This window comes from Microdochium trichocladiopsis (genome assembly GCF_020744255.1).
Source record: "Microdochium trichocladiopsis strain MPI-CAGE-CH-0230 chromosome Unknown B0I36scaffold_13, whole genome shotgun sequence".
NCBI lineage: Eukaryota > Fungi > Ascomycota > Sordariomycetes > Xylariales > Microdochiaceae > Microdochium > Microdochium trichocladiopsis.
The window spans coordinates 1,496,453-1,519,651 of record NW_025763556.1 but is presented as its reverse complement, the minus strand read 5'-3'; the positions used below and the strand labels follow the sequence as shown (position 1 = coordinate 1,519,651).

Here is a 23,199-nt window from a genome sequence, read left to right as displayed (position 1 = left end):
GTCTGCATACGGAAACCTACGTGCTGCCTCCATGCCGCGTGGAGGACCTCGCGCCCAGTATGGATGTGACCTTGCTGGCTCGAGTTTTATCTTGGAATTGTCAGCGTGAGGAGTTGGTGCTTGGGGACAACGAACTCGACGCTGGATTGCGTGCAGGGCCGCCCTACCTTCATGTGGACAGAAGAATCCGGACAGCCACACACCAAACTGGTTTCCGGCTACTAACAATTATTTCCTGAAAAACCAATGAAAGTCGGCAGATAAAGGGGACACTGTATTATTTTAGCTAATTACACCTCCTCGTACATCACTGCCCTGCTTCTAGCAACGATTAGCACCTTGGCACCAGCTGTCCGGATTCTTGTGTCCAAATGGAGCCTACCAACCAGCCACAAATGACGTGTGGGGCATGCCTACGCCACCAAGCATGATTGATAAGCCGATAAGACCCAGCGTGCGCCACCAGGCATCTGCAGCCTTCCAGAAAACCGCCCAGGCCCTGCTTTCGCGCGCGCCGACATGACTTTTGGAGACGGCCGTCCCCACAGGGACTCTTGCATCTCGCATCCTCACGATCCAGCCTTGCGCTTCCACTCTGGCAGTCGCGTCAGGTCGCAGCACAAACACCAGCGAACAACAAGCCCGGCTGCCTTCGCCGGCGCCAGCAGCCCACCATGCCGCCTCAGATCAAGCAGGACCTCAACCGGTCCGGCTGGGAGTCGACCGACTTCCCCTCGGTCTGCGAGACGTGCCTGCCCGACAACCCCTACGTCAAGATGCTCAAGGAGGACTACGGTGCCGAGTGCAAGATCTGCACGCGCCCTTTCACCATCTTCAGCTGGTCCACCGACCGCGCCCACGGCCGCAAGAAGCGCACAAACATCTGCTTTTGCGCCGTGCCTCCGCCGAAAGTGGGACTCAATGCCGGGCCCGGGCTGGATGCCAGCCTTACATACCGTACATATAAGTACGCGCGACTCCTCGTGGAGATACACTTTGATTTCCGACGGGGGCGCTCCGGCGTCGTCGTGATGGTCTTCTCTGCTTCCTAACGTTGCCCGGCTGCGGTGCTGGTCTCGCTGCAGTCGCTGTCGCGTTTCGTGTCTGGACGGTTTGGTTAGTAGTACCTCGGTTACCGCTGTACAGTAGAGCTCGAATGACGTAAATGAAGTATGGTCGTAAGTATTGTTATATTTCTTATATTATGTCTATCTACCTGTCTAGCCTAATGATGAGCTCTCCCCTTTTCTCCCCTATGCCTCAGCTGCGACAACGCGTCGTCGCGTGCCTCTCACCCTTCCTTTTTCCCGTCCGGGGTCTGCCGTGCGAACCCCAGCTCTCTCCTTCACTTACCTGAACCTTATAGCGGAATTGGGGTAGCCTAAGTGGCCGGGGGGGCGGCTGGTCCCTGGGGGTTAGCATCCCTGCCCACTGTAAGTTTATGTCCAAGTGCCAATCTTACTATGGCGCACTTAGGGTTCAGAATGAATACAATAGCCCGAGCGCCCACCCCCTGTTCTAATGGCAGAAACGCGCCAACTGGACAGAAACTGCCTGTGAATGATGGTCAGTGCCACGAATGGAACTACTACAATGCTAACGCCTGCATTCATGCTCTGGATCGCGGGTAGCATGAATAAGACGCTCTTACCGGCTCCAGTCGGCAGTACGACGATCAGAACCTGGTTTCCCCCGAGCGCTAGAATTTGCTGCATCGCCTCTCGTTGCTCGTCTGATCTCCAGCTAGCGCCGGGGCCCAGTAGCCTTCGTAGCCCGTCATCAAGCTTCGCGCCTGTACGCGCGGCGAGTGGGCTGCTATCGTCTCCGCGGACTCGTGTGATCTTCTCTGCGACTATAGCTCGTCTCGCGGCCCAGTCGAGAGTCTGGGAGCTGGTACTGTTCCCGAGCCCGGTCTGGCCGAGTGAACGCTTCGCCGGCGTTCGGAACGGGGACCCTGTTCCTGCGCCACTACTTGTCTCGGTCCCTGCCGTGCTCTGGGTGTTGAAACTGAGAAACTGGTGCCATAACCGACTGATCTCCCGATAATTGGCTACCATCTGCGGCTGTAGCTGATTGGGAAACTGGACGTTAACTGCATAATGCTGACGCGCGACCGCGCTGCCGTGCGTGGCCTGCAAGTCCCAGACGTACTCCACCTTATTCTGGCGGCGCGCCTCCCCAGTGAGCCCGTCTTCAAAGCTCTGCGGGTTATCCCAGTCGGCCTCGTCGCCCATATCAACCTCTAGCTGCTGGACGACTAGCCCTCGGATATGCCGGCCAAGCTCGATCGCGACGTGGCGGTAGTCAGCCACACCCAGTTTGACCCCGATATGCTCTGTCGTCACTGCCGCCAGCTTGGTGCTGAGCTCCGTCGTCGTCCAGATCCCCTTGCGGCTATCCTTCCAGAGCCAGGCGTCGAGCGGCTTCGATAGCTCCTGTGCCTTCGTCTCCGTGAGTAGGAGTCTCTCGAACGGCAGTAGCCATAGAATATAGGCGACCATCAGTCGCCCAACGGTGTCTGGTAAGAAACGGGCAACCTTTCGGCCAATCCCGCGGATTGCCTTGCCCTTATCGCGGTCCGTCACCAGCATTACCTGGCCGTCGAATATAAAGACATTGCGGAGCATGTCCTGGGTGTCGCAGTGCCGGATCGTTATAATTTCCGGCCCTCTCCCCGGCTGGCCTCCCCACGTATGTGTGCTGACAAGTAAGGCCTGGCGGAAGGACTGGAGTTGGCCGAGCCACTGCTGAACCTTCGCCGCACGGAACATTCCCGCCTCGTCATCCCAGAGCTGCGTGGCACATGGGCCGATGAGCCTGCGGAAGCCTGGCTCTAGCCAGCTATTATCTTCGTGCGTAGCGAATGACGCCCCAGGTCCCTCGAAGCTGAGGCTATCCTTGATTCTGCGGAGCACGACGACCTGGCTTAGCGGAATCCACTCCCTGAACATGAGCTGGTCTAGGAGCTCCTCCGCGTCTGTCACAATACTTGCTGCCATTACCCGGAAGTCATTAAGCGGGATGCGATTACCGAGGTATCGTATCGCCTCCTTATTATCCTCCCACATCAGCCGTGGTGTACCGCCTTCCTTTTTCCGGAAGCCCTTGCCGTACGTCATTATCCGAATCATCGCGCTAAAGGGCGAGAACGAGCCGTCAGTAAGCCAGTCGCGATGCTGCGCGCGGAAGTGCTCGATAGCTTCCTCGTCGATATCTTCGCCGGCTTCTGAACCCGCGAATATATACTCTAGTAGGATCAGACGGGCACACCAGACGAGCCCAGCTATAAGAGGTGTAAACTCGGTCGCTGGCCGCCAGGCGTAGGTCTTACGGCTACTGCTAATCCCGAGTACGACCGTGAAGTGCAGGAGCGGGTTGCTGAATAGGTGGACGGCGACCTTCTGCTGTAACGACTCGACGCAGAAGGCCATAACGGGCTCGTCGAGCGGGTCCTCGGCCAGGTCCTCCCCCCCTTCCACGAGCCCGTGCCCTAGAGTCGCAGCCTCTTCAGACCCGATATAGGTCGACGAAGCTAGGGAGGCGTCGTCACTATCGTTATCCTGGACGCTCGGATCGCTACTATCGAGTTGCCGAATAATCTCCTTCATTGCAGCCCACTAGGCATCGTTGAATCGTATCCGAAACTTCTCTACAGCCTCGTCTCGGCCGAATCGCCCAGTCCGGACGCAATAGTAGAGGTAGCGCTTCCAGTAGGCCTGATATCGATCCTTCGTGTCCTGGCCGTTCTCCGTCCTGAACGGGCCACCGGCCGGGCGGTCGGGGTCCACACTAGCTAGGTACCGGAGTACCTCCTTTGGCACCTGACCTGTCCGTTCGATTCCTCTCATAATAAGCCGGTCAAAACTAGCTCCGAGCCGGAGAAGGCGCTTCTGCTCGGAGATATCCGCCTCGCAGCGTAGCCTGGCGCGCTCCGTCGCCGTAAGAACGTTCCGACCTGCTTAGAAGTGCTCGCCAAAGTCGCTGCCGGCTAGGTGCCTTGCCCAGCCCATCTCGTCGACCCACGTCGACTTGAAGTCGGCTCCCTGCCGGCTGTCTACCGTCCGCCGCGTCTCCTCCAGCTCCGTAGCTAGATTCTCTTCGTACCTCGTAACCCGCTCGAGTAAGGCGTGCTGTGAGGAGGTTGCGGTAGGTGTGCCCAAGCCTAGTATGCCGCGCGTTCCTTCCTTAACTACCCAGTACCGAGCGTGGCTCCCTGGTGATAAGGTCTGCAGCCGTACTTCCTTCCAGTTACTACCGTGACCTGACTGCGAGCGGTGGACCCTAATTAGCTTCCGGCTCGTCGTTAGGAAGCGGCACTCCAAGCAGCTGAAGCCATTTAAGACCGGCAGCTGGTCTATGGATAGTGATCCGTCGGCTGGTACTGGTACGGTGTACGGGTTCGCAATTGGCGAGGCGGCGTAGCTATAGTCGATAATATAGCCGAGTGCGTCGCCCTTGAGACGGTGCGTCCGCCAGAAGTGCAGTCGTATGCCGTCGTCTGGTCGTATCCCAACTCTACACGAGACGCAGAGGAGGACGCGATGCTCTTGGCTACTACTCGCGTCTGACGTAGGCCAGCTCAGCAGTCCGACCTGCCCACCGGTGCGACCAGCGTCCGCCTCGAAGTGTATCGCCATCGCTAGGATAGATAGTCCTTTAATCACGACTGGAGTGTTAGATTGAGGAGTGAAATATTGTATGCATAAGGTGTGTATTTTCTATTCTACGCGTTATTATCTAGTTCATTGCGATACCTTTTCCGCCGTCAGGGTTGGCGAGCGCGTCCAGGCCGCGCCATATGTCATGGGTTGTTTAATGAGAGGGCAGCAGACACGGCACAGCACACAGGGTTAGCTGAGGGTTAAGGTTAGCTTCAGACACAAATCAGGGGTCTCAGGTGCGGCTGCACCCCTGTGGTAATGACCGTCATGGTAATGACTGTCACTCGACCCGACAGGGGTTTACCCAACCCACCCTTAACTATGGGCTTACCCCAACTTACCCCTGGTAATGACAGTCACTACCAGGCTGAATGATGGTCAGGCGATTTCCGAGGTTGCTCAAGAATTCTCGTAGACGAACTCCGAGGTTGTTCAGCCATCCAGCCCGGTCCGGATCATGTGGAAGGTTGGCATCGGTGGCTTCTCGTGTCACGAGGATCGCCTCCTCGTGGTCTGACATCTCTGCGGTCCGTGAGAACCTGTCACCTAGAGAACTGGCTGTTTAGGTAATTCGGGTGTGAAGTCTTTGGCAGGAAGGAAACTTATCCACCTATCTCCAAAGCTTTAAACCCCAGAATAAAATCGTTCCTGGCGTCGAAGGATAGTGGAAGATGCATCATTTCCTTGCCTTGAGGAACGAAGAGACGAAAAGGCTCTTAGGGGGCCTCTCCCCCGCCTCCCCGAACCTGGTCCCCTCATTGGTCGTCTTTGGTCACGTGCCTATGCTGTCTTTGATTTGTTCCTTTTGCCATCTGCCCTGGCTTTCAGTCGCATCATTTCATATGGTTTCCTCCGACCTTTCTCGTCTGATAATGGTTTTCCCCACCTCGACCCTTCACGATTATGAATGAGTGGGCGTCATGTCTTCCCCCATTTTTTGACGCGTAATTATTTTGCTTCTTTTTTCATTTTTCAGTTACAGTGTCAGCCCTACGCATCCATCCATCGAACCAGTCCCAGATTTCTGCCTCCCTGACCATCGCGTTGCTCAGTGCTTCGAGCCTCCTCCGCAAACATACACTGTTCACGTGTACAGGAAAGGTGGCAGGCTGACTCGATCATCGCGCCTTTTAAGGTTTCATCATGTTTGTCTCACAACCCCCTCATTTTCTCCACATTTCAGGCTCTGGTTGCTTCTTGTTGTGACGTTGCAAGATAAACTCGGGCAAGTAGCGCCCCCACATTTAGTGCATATTTCCACTGTTAACCGCAGAAATGTCAGAAAGTCCTGATCTAATTGGTTGCACGTGCTGTTCTCTGGGGCAGATCGGCATAAGCTCCTAATCTAATTGGCCAATCCCCCTAGTCTGTGCCTTTTATAGGGCGCGCTTCTTGCCCGAGTTTACTGAGTTGTTACGGTAGTGCCTCCGTAGATATATGCACATGTCGCCAACGGACCCACCAGCACTACTGCAAGCCATTTCTCCGCCGACGGAGCAGAATTCAAATTCTGAACTCATCTGAAGTGTGATAATAATGTTCTTCTGCCTCTATTCATGATCAGCCAATATCCAACGTCGTTCCTCAAGGCTTCTTTGCGCAAACCGCGACCGGTTTGCCACTCCTATTCGACCTGACCCGCTACCTAGAATCACGGCCGAGCCACGCGCCCACTGCGGCGAGCATGCTTAATTGCCATTAGCCACTGCTGGCACTCAATGCTGCTTGGTCATCTTCATCGCTTGGCGCACTCAGCTTTCAGCTAGCGCAGAACCCACCTTCGTCGTAAACACTCTTTGGAAGCCCTCTCGCCATACGCAGCGTCATGGCTCGTCTTAAGACTTTCAGCTGATAGGCCAGCTCGCGGTATGTATTCCGGATGCTGACTACACATCTTGGTGACTTGGCCCCGCATTGTGCTATGTGACAACTTTCGGCTGACAAAACCTGCGTCTTGGCTCATCTCAAGTCTTTAAGTTGACAGGTCAGCGTGTGCTATGCCGGAAGGTGCCCGCGAGTTTCTGTTGATTTGTGACTTCAAGAATCCATGAGTCAACGGTCTCCAACTTACTCTACCCTGGTGCATTCGTCGTTAATTCCTGCGAGCGCACTTGGGCTGGCCGAAGGCATGCGGGCGCCTCCGTGGAATGTCTTTTGGAATGTCTTTCGGCATGGTGTTTGTGGAAGGTGACCTCGCCAGACCTGGCAAGCTTTGCCTCTACAGGTCCAAAAACTCTTTGTGATGGTAAGTTCCCGCGCGAATGCATGGGCGAGGATCACAGGCGACGGCACGGTGATCAGACATGCGCAACAAAGTTTATGTGCTTCCTCGTATCCGGCAAACTCCGTACGCCGCTTCCCCAGTGATCTCGCAGAAACTGGGGATCGTAAGCTTCCTTCCAGCCTACTATGGTAGGTACCTGTTGAAATCTGCAAAATAGGAGCCGCATGCAGATTGCTGGGATTATCATGTGTTATAGCCACCAACAGTACCTCCCTGTCTACGGCCCCACCCGCTCCTCGCAGTAAACCTCCCTGTTGCGCTGCGCTTTGTCACGCAAAGCGCAGCGGTACTTTGGACTTTATGCATATTCGCATTGTGTGCACCTCGCCACTCTGACCTGCAGGGCCACGTATATTCTGGCACCGGGGGTGAACGATCACTCGTAAAGTATCCCACTTTCTGCAGGACCGTCCTACTTCACGAAGGGAATCGGCTGGTCGCGCCTGAACGATGAGTACGCCTAAGAGTCGCGACGCAGAAGCTGGAGCAACCACAAAGGCAACAAGCATCTTGATCAGACGCGATTCGCGCCTACGAACGATGCAAGAGGCCGAAGCTTCCATCGACGAACGGAGGCAAGAGAAGAGACATTGTCCGATTAACCATCTAAGTGTGACATCCAGTAGACCTCATCTCCTTCACCTTGTTTTGTTGTTAATATAACGTTGTCCTTGACCCACACGGTACACTCAGACAGCAAATTCGCGCCTCTGTCACTACGCTTGTTGGACAACTGATCAGCATTCCAGATGTCAGGCAGTTCCAGGCTCTTCCAGGAAAGCTGCATGCCTCTCGTGACAACTGTACGGATTATGTCTCGCTGCTCTCCATGACCGTTGAGCGGGTCAGGTATCGTTATGTTAAAGGAGAACGGAACCTTGGTGCCTGGTTCCACCGATTCGGGAATATCCTGCGAAGGGTAAAGCTGCTTCACATGAAATCCAGAACTGAGCACTAAGACCGTGAAGTGAAGCTGAGATTCGGTTGTATTCCTGAACACGAACTCTATTCCCTGGCCACCTGAGAGGTTGCCTCCGGAAATCTTTGGCTTCAGAGTCAGCTCGAACGGTCCAAGCTGCTGAGACGCGTTGCCACTGAGGTTGAGGATTTGTCTGAACCGGGTCAAGTGAGTCAAAGCAACGGCAGATTTTGTGGCCCGCTGAGCGATGTTGACGTCGGTGAGGTCTAACCCGCGCACTGGACCTTTGTACCCGGTCAAAGACGGAGACCCGGCGAGGTCTATGCCGTCATTGTCACGTTTTGTCACCCTGAACGCGTCGGAGTCGGGTCCGTAGCTGTCGTTGAGTTCGGTGATCTGGATATCTCCAACAATCCTATCCTGAAGTGCCGCATGCAGCACCTCCTTGAATTCACTCTCCAGGCTAGGATGGACAAGCACCTGGAGAATGTCGTCTCCCAAACTCCACCGACACGGAACGATCCGATAGTGGTGTCGTTGTAAAGTCGCGTGGAGGGCGGATGGAGCCAAAGCACTGCATTCGAAGTCGTCGACTTGATCCACCGAAAACGCTGCGTGCGCCGTAGGCGGATAAGTTGTGAATTCGGATCTCTCTCGAACACCATGAACTTTTCCGATGGGAAGATAAATCCTATCTCCTTCAAGTCCCACGACGATGGGTGTTGGCAAGAATGGTTCCTCATATCCGAAGAATACCAGCCTGTCTCGACCGTACACCCGAGGAGTCTGTCCGTTGACTCGCTTGACTATCTGGTCGCGCAGATTCCGATAAGTCACAATTGCCTCGCTTGGTCGGTTCTGCCCGAGGCACGCCAAGAGTCCATGGGTGAATGCGCCGTAAGGTGCGCTGTTGACAGTCTTTTCTGCGGCCAGCTGATCACTTTCGCAGGCTGCCATCAGCGTGAATCCGTCAGGGTTGATGGACCAGGACTTTTCCAACTCGCCATCGCGGGTGCCCGATGTGGCAGCGGTCTCTGTGATGGCCTCTTCATCGGCAGGAAGATTGGGGACGTCCGTCCAGCCTTTTGGAGTTCGAAAGCTTTCGCCAGTCCTCCAGGCGCCACCAGAGTGGCAGCTGTCGAGTATGACAATGGTCCGAATCTTCTTCTCATTGAGCTTTTTCAGCCACTCGTTCAGTTGCCATCCTCTCACTGCGGGTTTTCCGCAGCAAAAGTCCATCGTCATCAGGGATGGTTCTGGCAGCTCCCCGGGGGGCGAGTTTTCTGTCGGTCGCAGCCGTGCCCCATGCCCAGAGAATTGGAAAAAGAAGAGATCACCAGCATCAGCCTGCTCGGCCACGGTGTCGAATTCCCTCTTGATATTGTCGAACGTGGGTCGACGATCGGACAGCTCTGTCGGCTCAGTGGGACACGTGAAGCTGGACGAGGTCGGGGGAGAAGTGAGGATGCGAGGCTTCGTCAGTTGGAATTCATTCGAAGCAACTCTGCGACCGCCCAGACATCGTTGACACAACCTCGGAGTTTTCCGAGAAAGAGTGGTTCTCCACTTTTGTTCTTTCTTGAGCCGTCGTTCAAATACAGGTCGATGCCGACGAGCAAGGCAAATCGCTTTGGGGAGGTTTGGGAGGTCATGATGCACTACTGGTGGTCTCTGTCTCCTGCTAAGCAGATAGCAGTGGAGCCCTTATTATTTGCATGTTTTCGGGCGGCGGCGGAGTCTCAATCCACGACTTGATGGTGTCTGAGCTTCCAAGGTAGTGAACCATTTCCCGCATCTAGCCATGGAACCTTAAGGATGACGGACAAACAGGATTTTGACGGAGATATTCCACCGCGACGCCCACATGCATGTCTAAGTCCGAGCACAGAAGGTGATGAACAATTGTACCAGGTTAGAGCATGTGGCTACCCTGCACTAGTGGATTTGCGAGTCATAAATCTAACTTTGGAGGCTTGCGTCAGCTGAAAGTCTTGATACGAGCCATGACGCTGCTATGACTGGAGAGCTCCACCCAAGAAGGTCAGTTTCTCCAAAGGGGGGTTACGACAAAGTCAAGTTCTGCCAGCTGAAAGCTGGTGCGCCAAGCCACGAAACTTGCACAGTATTAAGCGCCAGGAGTTCCTTATGGCAATTAAGCATGTGAAAGCTCGCCGCAGTGGGTGCGTGGCTCGGCCGTGATTCTAGGCAGAGGCAGAGGTCGAAGGCAATGATGCACCTTCCACCATAATTCGCCATCAGAACCGATTATATTCTAGGTTTTAAAACTTCGAAGACAGGTGGGTAAGTTTCCTCCCTGACAAAGACTTCGGGCTCGAATTACCTGAATAGCCAGTCCTCTAGGTGATAGGTACCCGCGGACCGCAGAGATGGCACACCTCGAGGAAGCGATCCGAGTAGGACGAGAAGCTATCGATACTCTCGCGCCGGATGACCCAGACCGAGCTGGATGGTTGAACAACCTCGGAAATCGTCTAGGCGACAGATACTCACGGACTAGAGCGATAGCAGATCTCGAGGAAGCCATTCGTGTGACACGTGAAGCTATCAATGCTACCCCCCTAGTCCATCCGAACCGGCCTATACTCTTAAATAACCTCGGATTTCGTCTAGGCGACAGATACTTTCGGACTGGAGCAATAGCAGACTTCGAGGAAGCTATCAGAGTAGGACGAGAAGCTATCGATGCTACCACACTCGATCATCCAGACCGGCCTGGACGGCTAAACAACCTTGGAATTCGTCTACGCGACAGGTACTTACGAACTGGAGCGATGGCCGACCTCGAGGAAGCAATCCGAGTAGGACGAGAAGCCATTGATTCCGCCCCGTCAGATCATCCAGACCGGGCTATGCTCACGAATAATCTCGGAACTTATCTAGGAAACAGGTACTCACGGACTGGAGCGATGGCAGACCTTGAGGAAGCAATCCGAACAGGACAAGAAATTATCGATACCACGCCGCCAAATCATCCAAGCCGGGCTATGTTCTTAAATAACCTTGGAAATCGTCTAGGACACAGGTACTCACGGACTGGAGAGATGACGGACCTCGAGGAGGCGATCCGCGTGACACGTGAAGCCATCGACACCGCCCCGTCGGACCATCCGAACCAGGCTGGATGGCTAAACAACCTCGGAACTCATCTAGCCAACAAATACTCACGGGCTGGAGCGATGTCAGACCTCGAGGAAGCAATCCGAGTCGGGCGAGCAGCCATCGATGCTACTGCGCGAGGTCATCCAGACCGGGCTGGACGGCTGAACAACCTCGGAACTCATCTAGGCAATAGATACTTACGAACTGGAGCGATGGCGGACCTTGAGGAAGCCATTCGGGCGATACGGGAAGCCATCGATACTACCCCGTCAGACCATCCAAGCCGGGCTATGTTCCTGAGCAGCCTCGGAGGCCGCCTAAGCGAGAGATACTCACGGACTAAAGCGATGACAGACCTTGAGGAAGCCATTCGCGTGATACGAGAAGCCATCGATACCACCCCTCTTGATCATCCGGGCCGGCCTATGTTCTTATATAACCTTGGAAATCGTCTAGGAAACAGATACTCACGGACTAGAGGGATGACAGACATCGAGGAAGCTGTCCGAGTAGGACGAGAAGCCATCGATGCCACCCCGTCAAATCATCCAGACTGGGCCATGTTCTTAAACAGCCTTGGACATCATCTAGGCAATAGATACTCAGGGACTGGAGAGATGGCAGACCTCGAGGAAGCCATTCGAGTAGGACGAGAAGCTATCAATGCAACACCGCTAGATCATCCAAGCCGAGCTTTGTACTTGAACAGTCTCGGACTGCATCTAGGAAACAGATACTCACAGACTGGAGAGATGGCAGACATCGAGGAAGCTGTCCGAGTAGGACGAGAAGCCATCGATGCCATCCCGTCAGATCATCTGGACGGGGCTATGCTTGCGAACAACCTCGGAGCTCATCTAAGCAACCGATACTCGCGGATGGGAGCCATGGCTGACCTCGAGGACGCCAAGGAATGCTTCGTCGCTGCTTTGCATCAATCCGCCTCCGCGGTGAGCTTGCATGTCGCAGCTGGACGTCGTCTTCTGTCATCCTCAGGCATACTTCAAGATCGACACGCATACGCCATCGCCAAAACAACAATCAACTTGATTCCCTTACTGACGCCCCGTTCTCTGCAGAACTCAGACAAGACGCACCTCCTCTCCGCCGTTGTCGGACTGTCGTCGGATGCGGCAGCCATTGCTCTTCATGCCAACAGAGGCCCTGCTGCTGCTATCGAACTGCTTGAGACTGGTCGTGGTGTCATAGCGGGAGCTCTCTTCGAGCAATCCGACCTTGCCGCTCTCGAACGCGCGCATCCGGACCTGGCGCGTTCCTTTATCGACCTGCGAGATCAACTAGACGCGCCGCTGCCGGCGGACTCCCTCGCTACAGCCGAGCACCCCACTGCGGCCGCAGAGACGGAAGGCGACTGGCGCCGCGACGCTGGACCCCGGCTTGCCCGTCTCCTTGAAACAATCCGGTCCAAGTCCAGATTTGAGCGATTCCTGCTCTCCGCGTCGGAAGTCGATATTCTAGAGGCTGCACGGCCCGGCCCAATTGTCGTCCTGAATGTGAGCTCGTATCGCTGCGATGCCTTGCTCGTTGAGCAGTCCGGCGTCCGATTGCTAAAGCTGCCAAACCTCTCGCGAGAGGCGCTCAACGACCATGCCCGGGAACTTAGAACTCTTGACACGCTTGGGTGGCTCTGGGATGCCATCGTCTGTCCCATTCTTAATGCTCTAGGCTTTGCTGGACCTCCTTCGGACAGTCAGTGGCCGCACGTGTGGTGGGTCCCCACCGGCCCACTGACCCGGTTTCCACTCCATGCAGCGGGACACCATCTAAGGCGCACCGGCGAGACGGCGGTCGACAGAGTCGTCTCATCGTACGCCTCGTCCGTCAAGGCGATCATACATAGTCGGCGACGGCCACAGCAAGCGCTTGCAGCCGGAGAGACCCGAAACGCCGTTGTCGTTGCCATGCCGAAAACGCCAAAACAGGCACCGCTGAAACATGCGAGCGACGAGGTCGATGCGGTAGTAGCTGTTTGCGAGTCGATGGGATTGCCGCACGACCGGCCTCGACCGCACAAGACCGACGTCTCGTCGGCCTTAGAGGCCTGCAGGATGTTCCACTTTGCTGGCCACGGCAGCACGCATCCCGAAGAACCGCTACAGAGCCAGCTGCTCCTCGACGATTGGGATCGGGAGCCATTCACGGTGGCGAGTCTCCTAGAGACCAACCTTACCTCGAATCCGCCATTCCTCGCCTACCTCTCGGCATGCGGGACTGGTCAGATCCTGCATGAGGGGTCTGTTGACGAAAGCATCCATCTTGCTAATGCTTGCCAGCTGGCGGGATTCCGTCACGTGGTGGGCACGCTTTGGAGCGTCGATAACGAGTTATGTGTGGATATGGCGAGAATGACATATAAGGTCCTCCGGGATGAGGGGATAAAGGATGAAACCGTAAGCCGGGGGCTTCACTGGGCGATGAGGACGCTCCGAGACCATTGGGTGGACGGCGAGGATGCCGGGCGCGGAAAGTCATACCTGTCGAAAGCGGAAAGGGACGCCGAATTGAGACCCGGGTCGGAGGCGAGGCGGCCGCTCTGGGTTCCTTATGTTCACTTTGGCGTTTGATTCAGGAGTCGTATCCTATTCTGTTCGGAACCTGGAAAGACAGAGCTTGGAGTGTCAACACTTGCTTACAGGCCGGTTGTGGTCACCATCGCGTTTACACTGTGTGGCTTACCTGCTACTATAATCGAACATCATAACTGGCTGTCACATTGCCACGTGGAAAAGTAAGCCTGGACTTGGCCTGTTGTCAATCTGGCATAATGGAGACATCAAGGATGAGAACCATCGTGAATTGAAGTAATGCCTGCCCCTTTCTCTATCTAAAGGAGTGGAATGGAGATGAACTAAATATATGATGGATGTACTGCTGCCTGCGAGGCAGCAGTACAATAACTGGTTGTAGCCTGCTCGGCAATGACTGAACCGTTGTCTACTGGTAGACTCCCTGCCTGCTAGGCAGTCACGTTGACTCTCTACATGATATGCCCTTTGGCCCAACAACGCTCACCAGAAACAGGACACCGCCCAATTGCACATTCGAGGTCGATGATTTCGTAGCAGGTGTCGCAAAGCTGACCTCGTCGAAAGCAGCATCTCAGAGCCTGAATTTCTCTTCATGTACGGTACATCAAAGAGGATCATGTAGTTCGCCCTGGTGAGTTCCACCGCGGCGGAGCGGCAGCCCGTTGTCGACACAAAGATCTTCGGTCCGTGATCGCCATTTTCCGGACCATCCCACTCTTGATCCCTTTCGAGTTCGACCGGCGGTTTTTCGCTGCGCATTCCAGGTGCGTAGTAGAAGACATCGACCACACCATTGTAGTAGTCGTTCAGGAATATGTGGGCGAACAGAGCGCTAGCCGGCACTTATGCCAGGACGACCATGGCGTGCGTGTGCTCCTCGTGCTCGGGAATAGGAGTCTTGTCTCTGATTAGGATGTCGACCGCCCCTACGAGGGATGGATTGGGCGAGTTCTCGCACATATCTCCGAGCCAGCTGTACTTGTTATGGGATTTACACTTGTCGCCGTGCAGCCCGGTTTCACTGTTGGGCATGAGTAGATCTTTCAGCTCCTTCACAGCCAAAGGGTCAAGCTTGAGGCTTTTATCTCCAGTAGCAGGGAACGAGGCGGCGATTCGCGCGTCACGCGCCAGCTGGTTGTCTCCTTGGAGGATCCCGACCGGTGCGATGTCTCTACTACTATATTTCCGGAGCGCATCCTCCTCGCTGATTCGACGCTAGAGTTTCTTCGGAGGACAAGCACTTGAGCCCGGCCCGCTCCGGCATGATGCAATTCAGCAGGTGCGTATTCATTGCCTTTTGGCTGGCCGGAATGAACTCAACCTGGGGTACCGGAATGAACTCAATGGCCCGAGCGCCGCCGCCCCCTGCCCACCAGGGAAGCGCGAAAAGTGAGAGCAATCCGGCGATGAATATTACAGTAGGGCAACCCGGGCGCGGAATGATGGTCAGGATGCCTCCGCGCACGGGGTGGGTAAATCCCTACTTCGAAGACCTGATTCACTAATCGCTCTTGCTAACGACAGCTCGCGTAGTCCTATATAATATTCTTAAGTGTGATAGACTGACGGGTCTACTGCGGCCAGGACACCAGTAGGAAAGAAGGCTTCTCTAGGCGGCTTTATACTATATATCAAGGAGTGCTTGATGCCTCGCTGGAAGTATCTTTACCAAAACGTGACTTGAGTCCGAGCCTGTCCTATATGACAGGTTGGTTGTGCTATTCGAAGCTCATCGCGATCTCATGCTTGATAGCTTGCTTCCACTCTGGTGGGTGCTGCTTAGGCCCTAGCGTGTTACGACACCCTGGGCCCTGCCGTCGACGATATAGGTAGTGGAAGGGGCCCATCGTCTCCTCTGCCCAGTACTGATAAGTCCTGTAACCATGGCGTAGCTGGCAGTTGGGGTACGGCGCGTGGACGAGCACCCACTCAAGTTGTGGCAGCTTAGCCTCGGCACTGGCGAGCAATGAACCTAGGTCGTGGCTCAGATCATGATGAGGTACTGGGTTATAGAAGCGAGGGTTAGGGATACTCGTCCAAAAGTATCGCAGGCTGGGGGGTAGGTAGTCCCCTAGATCCGCGAAGTCTGGTGGGATGTATGCTTTGTCGTGATCCCCTGGGTAAGCCCCGACGCCGTCCTTAGGGTGCTCAAAGTATGTCAGCCTCGACATGGGTGCACTGAGCCACTCGAGTTTGATGTTTGCCGCCCGTAGGTTACCTAGCACCCCGCTGTCTCGTTCCTCAAACTGGCCGGCCGCTGTCTTGTATAGCTGGAGCTCGAAGCGGCGTAGTCCGGTCCCGTATGTCCTGATCGCCTCGCCGAGTGGACCGAAGTCCATCCTAGCGCGGGGATACTCGTCGTACGCATCCGCATCCTTAGGATCCACGTCTACGACAAGGCTCCTCAGGTCAGAGCCGAGTTCCCTCAGGACGAGATCGCGGATCACTAGACTACTGCTCTTAGGGTTTCGCGGCGTGCCCGGGAAAGCAGCGGATCTGAGCTCGAGGTGCTGGATATGAGGCGCAATCGGCCAGGGTCGGGATGGTGCCCCTGGGTTAGATGGTGCCGAGCTTCCTCTGCCCCAGCTGAGATACGACGTGTAGCAGCTCACGAGGCCTTGGAACGAAAGAAATGCCGAGACTGCAGCATTGCTCACGGTCCCAATATCGTTCTCCATAGGAGTAAGCTCAAGCGTATGGAGACGCGAGAGGGGAGAAGGTAGTCGTGCCTGCAGGCCTCGATCGGCCGTGCCGAGAGCACGTCCACAGAAGGAGAAGAATCGTGCAAGGAGTGAACCGTGGCTATCTGCAACGACGCGCAACGATGCAAACTCGACCTGGTCTGCTAGGGTGAGTAACCAGATGGCGAGGAGGTCATAGGAGAGTACATAGTGCCCTCGATATCTGGAAACATCGACACTATGGGGCCAGGTTGTTGTGACTTCTCTCGCTTCGACGATCAGGCTGTCGAGAAAGGTACAGAAGCTGGTCGAGTAGGTCTGCTGAATCTGTGACTGGATCGCCGGGTCCTCGAAGGCTTCGAGGAGGCGCGCTACAGGTAAGGGTGTTCCCTTCAGCACCAAGTGACGGACAATCTGGATTTCATCCGGGCGGCGGCGCAGGTAGGTAAATTCCTGGCTAGAGCTGAACTGGTATCCATCGCAGAGAGGATCAGTCTGCGTGAACTGGAGTGTTTGATAGATGAGTGGCTGAGCGACAGTTCGAAAATGAGACGAAACTAAGCAAAGCCGGCTTATCTGTCGCAAGTCCGCACCGCGATCAGCGTTGACCATGCACAGCTGCTCGATAGTGAGCAGAGTGTGAGCGAAGATCCGAAGTAAGAGTTCATCGGGTAATCGTTCGATATGTGCGGATGACTCCGTAGCCACTGAACCATCGGCCTCCATGACAAGAGTTGTTACTTGGGACGAGAGTAAATAAGGTGGAGAAGCGGCGGCATGCTGGATTGCTCCTAGGTTGTGAGAGGGCTGAGATATAGCCGTTTGGACCAGGACCCTCTCTCTGCAGCCAACGAAGCTTTACTGTATCCCCCTCCTTGCCCCCCTGTCCACCCCGCAACCACGCAATCTATAAGCAAGTAAGACATACAAGCAAGTAAGCCACACAAGCAGTTAAGCTGCACAACCAAGTAAGCCACACACCAAGTAGATTGAGTATCTCCTGCTCTATAATAGTGTTACAGGCGACCTCTTTCTACCGTTGCGCCTACCAGGCGAATATAAGCCTTCCCAAGCTATTTATGGCTTAGCCGCTGCTTGGCCAGCCCTGTCATCTGAGTACAGTTCTACTGCCTCTGCCGTCTCTGCTGTCTCTGCCGAACCCTACGAAGCACTTGTTTTTAGGTTATAATCCTGCAACTGATTAAATTACTATTTAAATTCAGCTCGCTCATATTATCCCTCCTACCTCCATACATACTATAACCTCTGCCTCCTGTGTTAGCTACTCTGGACAGCTTATCTTAAGTAAGTATTACACGACTCGGGCAATTACCCCTCGTTTCCAGGCCGCCTCCGTGGCGTCGGGTCAAATCTGCTTTTCCTACTTCATATCCCTGCCCATGCCTGTCTCGGTTATCGTCTGCTAGTGCTCTCGGCCCCTCCTGTCTTCTGTAACTTACCCGGCCCGCTTACATTCTACTGGCTGACTGTAGGTATATAACCCTGCCTATGCACCTCGTACAGCTTATACCATGTCCGCTAAGTTGCATATGGCTTCGCCGCAGCCTTGATAGTCCTGTCTCGAAGCCTCTTACTTCTTCCTATATATTCCCTCAATTCTGGCATTAATTCCACGGCTAGTACAATCATCCTTCGATTTCTGCCCACTCCGCCAGTCGGCCACTCTGCTATACACGCACCCTAGAGCAGCAATGAAGCGGCGCGCCAACCTTCGCCTGTGATTCTGGCATACACCTACCACTCTGCCGTATACCTGCCACTCTGCCAGTCTGCCATTTCTGCCATGGGCGTACCCCAGATCAGCAGTGAAGCGCTGTGGCAACCTTCACCTGTGATTCTACCGTACACCTGCCACTCTGCCACTCTACTACTCTGCCACTCCGCCAGCCCGCCACTTCGTGACCCTATATGTCCAAATAAGCAGCCAGTCTCCCAGAACAAAAAGACCCGGTGGTCAAGCGGTACGACGCTGCTGGCAATTGCCTGGCAGAATCCCCGGTTCAACTCCGGGCCGGGTCACTTGCATGCTTTCAGTTTCATTCTGCTGCCGCCGCGTGAAGCTCGGGGCTTGCTCTCTCTCTTTTGCCTCCTTATACGCCGTCTCCTTATAAGCGGAGTCCTCGGTTCGACTCCGGGTTGTAGCGACGACCGTGCTTTACTCTCTGCTTTATATAACGTGAACTTAAGTTATACAAATAGCGTAATGAAACTTTGATTCTACTATCTCTACTATCCTTCTAAACTACTCTTACTCTATAGTATCTTCTCCCTCAATATCGCTCTTAACTATCCAGTACTGAGCACGCGAGTGTACCCCGAAGCTCTGTAACTGTACAGTGCTATATATATCGTCGGGTACCACGTCAAACTGTATCCCCTTCCAATGCGTCGCTCTCCAGTGCTTACGTATGTTCTTATTAGAGATTGTTAGGAAGCGGCAACCTGTACAGCTAAACCCTCTCAAGATCGGTAAATAGTCCAATAGTGAAGTATTGTCGTCCGGGACCGGAATGCTAAACGGATCGACAAGCGTAGGTTGGAAACAAATTCTGCGAATGTCCTGTAGCTCATCTCCCTTCATACTATGTCTGCCCCGGAAATGTACAACAGTACCGTTACCTGGTTTAATTCCCAGCCGGCAGAGGAGACAGATAGTAACGTTGCGGGTCGTGTCGATATAAACCAGTTTATCAACCGGTTGAATTGGTGGACGGGTTGGTGGACGGATCATCGCTCGTACTGTCGCTTCAGTCTCAATATTGTCTTCCTAGGTCTTGGTCTTGCAAACCCTCCAGCTGAGGGCAGTCCTGCTGCTTACTAACAAGTGGTCGTAGCTCGTCGTACGACGAGCGGGTGTTTGGAGGCATTCGTCGACTCGGTTGATGTAAGAACTCGTGCCAGCGAAAGGACGCCCACTCATAGATGCGGATAAGGGCTGGCTGAAGTTGCGAAGGGAAAGCTCCATCGAGTCCGTATGTAGTTGCGCGCTGAATAGGGCGATGGCTGCTCTGCCAGGCAAAGACGGCATTGATGCTCGCATTCGGGCCAAGGTCGTCATACCGGTTGAATGGCGTAGCAATCTCGATGACGTGCTTCTCGGTAATACCAATAGCGATTTGTCGGTATATCTGAGGATTAACACAGGTATCCCAGCAGACGGATGTCGCCTTCTTAAAGATAGCCGCGAGCTTTGACGCGTCCCAAGGCTTTGATCTGTCTACTCCCGAGCTGAAGAGTAGGGGCGGCGAGACAATATGCCCTGATAACGATCTCTGGCTGGAGACCGGCTCTTTACCAAGCGTTGTAAGGAAAGGACGGATGTAGACAAGGTATCGAAATATAACCCGGCCGACTCGGAGAGGAAGGAAGCGTACAACGTTGAATTCTCGATTGGTTGAACGCTTTGCTTTGTGATGCCGTATGAGCGTCATGACTGAGCCATTGTGGATGTATAGTCCGCGTTCGCCGAAAGCGCTGTTCTAGTATGTAAGGCTGAAGAGCTCCGATGACCGACCAGTCTGGCCGCTTGTCGTATGGAAACAACCTGCAAGGAACTCGAGCAGCCTCTCTGCTATCTTCTAGTAGCGGGCGACTGCGGTAGCTTTCCATGTCCCGTGGCTCTCGTCGAACAGTCCGGAATGCGGAGTGCAGGCCTGTTTAAGTAGCTGGGCATAGGCGTGGGACAGTTTGTTATGCGGGTGGCTGATGAAACTGAACCCATCTTTCGCATTAACGAGGTCGTCTTTGACTCTCTCAAGATGAACGTCCACCTGGAGACCAAGCATGAGCTGCTCGCAGCGCTCCTCTGCGTGCCCGATGAAGTGCTCTGATAACTGTCGGAAGGTGTCCATAGTGATGGTAAATGAGTCCCCGTATGATACCGTTTGGAGATCGTCGCTCCAGTGGAGAAAGAATGACGGGGTGTCTGTCCTAGCGATCACTCTTCCGTAGTCACGAAGGCTTAGCATTTCGGTCAGGGGCGTCATCGACTTAGTAAGCATATACCTATGCCGTACTGTATCGAGCCGCTCGAATTGCCGATGTCGCGGTCGCCGGGGAATCCCGATATGCTCATATGCTCGAAGAGGTAGGGCATATTCTAGGAAGAGAAGTCGCTGGTTGTAGATCAAGGCTGAAAGGAATGGTGTATAAAGCTTTGCTGTGCGAAAGCCTCTGCCGTCTGGGTTGATGCTAAGAATACCACTGAAGTACACGAGATGGGTTGAGCTGGGATAGCCGTCGGCGAAGTCTTCGGTACAGAATGTAATACACAGCTTGAATAGCAATTCGAGAAGCTGGCTCAGTGCTGGGCTGAGGACGATCACTTGATTCTGCAGTGTACTTGCGTCTTGGACCTTGTCTGTTGTCTCGCTTTGTCCGTCGCTTTATCCGTCGCTGAGCTCCGAGTCGCTGACATCTTCGTCGGAGTGGCCGCTCTTATTATCGTCCTCGTCGTCCTCGTCGTTCTCGCCGTCTTCGTCGTTCTCGTCGTCTTCGTCGTCCCTACGTATCTTAGTAGTATCTCGTTGGGAGTCCGACTTGGTGTCTTGCCGATAGGAGGTAAACGAGCGTTTTCTCGACAGACGTTTGGCTAAGGGTTTTGAGACGGACTGTTTCTGTTCCCTATTACTCGGTGTTAGAGTAGACCGTTCTTCCTTAGCTGTCGGCCGCAGCTGACGAGCGGGCTTTCCAGCTAGGATCCACCGAAGGAGCTGTTCCTCGTTCCAAGCTTCGTAGGGCCAGATAGTACCAAGTAGCTGCTGCTGCTCCGAATTAAATCGGACGGGGAGAAGATCTTGTCGTTGGAAGCTTAGTAGGCGGTAGGTACGGAAGATGAAGGCGATGAAACGCTGGAAGGTCTTGAGATACTTCTGTCGGCTCGATCTTGCCGATACTAGTGTAAATGGCTTGGGATAGATCTTGTCTGGGTGGAGGCTTCGGAACCAGCAGAGGACTGCACGAGAAGTTTCGCGGGCTGTCTGCTCACAGTGAAAAAGTACCCAGTCGACCATAGTAACGAGCCCGGATATCTTTATCTCGTCTGCTCGAATACTAATGTAGGGAGTGGTTGTAGGATATAGTCCTCTTCCAAGGTGAAGGAGTCTTGTGGGTGGATTGCAGGGTATAGCTGTGAGGGCCTTCAGAACTGCACAGTTGGCGCCCTCGAAGATCTGCTGCCATCCCGTCCGGTCTAGCCATGGCTTGCTCTGAGAGATAGCAGTCCGTCTATCGTTTAGGTCTTTCCTTGTCGAATCGTACTCCGAGAAAACAGGTCGTTCGGGCGTCTCGGGGGGGGGGGGGTTGTTTTGCTACGCGGCCAGGGACTAGACGACCTGTTTTCCCATCTGCATCGGTTACAGTCCAATATCGTCGATTCGGGCCGCCTCCCCAAGACTGTAGGTAGACATCGTCGTAGAGTAGGCCAATCCGCGGTCGGGTCGCGGTTTGCCCGTCGAGGTGGCTCTGCGAGATATGCCTCGTAAGCTCATGGAAGCTTATTGTCAAGAAGACGCATTTGCGGCAGCTGAAGCCATCGTAGGTCTGGAGATGCGGATGGGGCCTGGAACTAGACGGCGGCAGAGCTGCCTCTGTAGGATTGCGGAAGCCTGAAGAGTAGTGATCGCGTATATGCTCTGGAAGTCCTAAGCGCTCGGCTAGAGGGATACTGTGCTTATTCCATAGGTGTGCGGTGACCTGGGCTCCATGTGGGGAAATCGCGTGTCGACAATCGGGTCTACGGCAGATCAGGACATTGTATGTTGGATCGGCGTAAAGCTGAAGGTATGTGAAAACGGGGTCGGGATCCTTGTGGCCTTCCGGCGTCGTTGCTGAGTTGGTCGGTACGTGGTTCCGCATCGCATCGTAATACTACAGGCTGTTCTACTGCTATTAGTATTGTGGATTGTCGGTGGATCGTGGGTTACTGGGAAAAGAAGGGAAATCTGGGGTAACGAACTAAGACTAAATCCGCGGAAAAGGGGGTTGGAATAACGCGTACCTCTAATGCGCACAGACGTTTCGTAGGACATGACATGTCTATGAAGAGAATGAGAGAGACTTCACGATGTGCAGGGATGCTGTCGGACATGTGGGGCGTGTGGAACCCGGGGATGTAGACTAAATCACCCGTGGAATAATACAGTAGGCAAGTTCCCCTGGGAATGATGGTCAGGTAGGGCACAAGTCGATCTAAGGAGTGACTTAATAGATGGAGAACGATAAAGTCCGAGTCGACGACCGGGAAATCACCACCATGGCTTCGCAGCAGCCGAGGGCTGAGTGGGATCAAGATCCAGGAGAAGGCTTTCGGCTGCATTCAAGGCATGGTACACAACGCTTGGTGGTGCTTTGGGCGTCCGGATAGATTCAGACGCGTCGTATGGTCCCTTGGATCTAACTACGCCGGCCTGGCAGCGTAATGGCTGGGCGGCGGATCCATCGGGAGATGCAATGGAGAATCAAGGACCGCCTCGCAGCCGCACTTGCAGTCGTCCTTGAGAGGGGTGGGAGACCCTCTCGATCTTAGGCATCGTTGTGATAGTGCAAGGAGTGGCCCGTCATCAGCTTTCGCCCCATGCGGAAGTTTGCATCGCGAATGCGGGAGCTCGCAATTGTCCTGAAAGCTCTGATCGACCATTGTTGCTGAGAGGCATGGGTGTCGTCCAGAACGGCACTCAGGACGTTGAATGTTTCTCACACTGTCCAGCTACCTACATTGAACGATTGAAGCGATGTCATGCCCGAATACAGCCAAGTCAATACTGAACGTGCTGGTGCAGGGCATCGCGGATTCACATATTTGTGAGACTTTGGATCGCATGTAAGTGCTGCTGCACAATCGTCTTTGCACCGCCAAAGCCCTTCTCACGCAACGCTCAGGGGCCAATGTCGCAAGTAGACCGGGTCGCAACCGCCATCTCTATCAGGTCCCATTGCTCTGAACATGGCCATTGGCCTTAAGTGG

At 54.4% G+C, this 23,199-nt stretch overlaps 6 protein-coding genes and 1 non-coding gene across 7 annotated transcripts; 3 read left to right on the top strand and 4 right to left on the bottom strand.

The window, feature by feature from the left end:
* Positions 1–667: 667 nt before the first annotated feature.
* Positions 668–1,149, top strand: B0I36DRAFT_338985 (uncharacterized protein). The gene has a single exon (XM_046155853.1). It carries the CDS (start codon positions 675–677, stop codon positions 1,050–1,052), a length of 378 nt encoding a protein of 125 aa, XP_046005590.1. The 5' UTR covers positions 668–674; the 3' UTR covers positions 1,053–1,149.
* Positions 1,150–3,959: 2,810 nt separating this feature from the next.
* Positions 3,960–4,672, bottom strand: B0I36DRAFT_398483 (uncharacterized protein; the record flags this gene model as incomplete). Its single annotated transcript, XM_046161617.1, has 1 exon — positions 3,960–4,672. Exon 1 carries the CDS (start codon positions 4,635–4,637, stop codon positions 3,960–3,962), a length of 678 nt encoding a protein of 225 aa, XP_046005589.1. The 5' UTR covers positions 4,638–4,672.
* Positions 4,673–7,480: 2,808 nt separating this feature from the next.
* B0I36DRAFT_338982 (uncharacterized protein) lies at positions 7,481–8,146 on the bottom strand. Its single transcript, XM_046155852.1, has one exon. The coding sequence runs from the start codon at positions 7,730–7,732 to the stop codon at positions 7,544–7,546; it is 189 nt and encodes a 62-aa protein (XP_046005588.1). The 5' UTR covers positions 7,733–8,146; the 3' UTR covers positions 7,481–7,543.
* Positions 8,147–8,619: 473 nt separating this feature from the next.
* On the top strand, positions 8,620–13,569 carry B0I36DRAFT_425900 (CHAT domain-containing protein; the record flags this gene model as incomplete). The annotated part of the gene is made up of 2 exons (XM_046162364.1): positions 8,620–8,750; positions 10,526–13,569. Exons 1-2 carry the CDS (start codon positions 8,747–8,749, stop codon positions 13,567–13,569), a joined length of 3,048 nt encoding a protein of 1,015 aa, XP_046005587.1. The 5' UTR covers positions 8,620–8,746.
* A 1,412-nt stretch (positions 13,570–14,981) lies between these two features.
* Positions 14,982–17,027, bottom strand: B0I36DRAFT_338973 (uncharacterized protein). Its single transcript, XM_046155851.1, has one exon. It carries the CDS (start codon positions 16,938–16,940, stop codon positions 15,252–15,254), a length of 1,689 nt encoding a protein of 562 aa, XP_046005586.1. The 5' UTR covers positions 16,941–17,027; the 3' UTR covers positions 14,982–15,251.
* Positions 17,028–18,179: 1,152 nt separating this feature from the next.
* Positions 18,180–18,254, top strand: B0I36DRAFT_t201. The gene has a single exon. It is a non-coding gene; the product is annotated as a tRNA-Cys (tRNA).
* Positions 18,255–18,988: 734 nt separating this feature from the next.
* Positions 18,989–21,724, bottom strand: B0I36DRAFT_378241 (uncharacterized protein; the record flags this gene model as incomplete). Its single annotated transcript, XM_046160647.1, is given in 11 exon segments — positions 18,989–19,052; positions 19,080–19,709; positions 19,746–19,813; positions 19,829–20,068; positions 20,117–20,224; positions 20,252–20,438; positions 20,448–20,559; positions 20,591–20,618; positions 20,651–20,781; positions 20,866–21,338; positions 21,594–21,724. Coding segments are annotated over 11 exon segments (2,172 nt in total).
* Between the last annotated feature and the right edge of the window lie 1,475 nt (positions 21,725–23,199).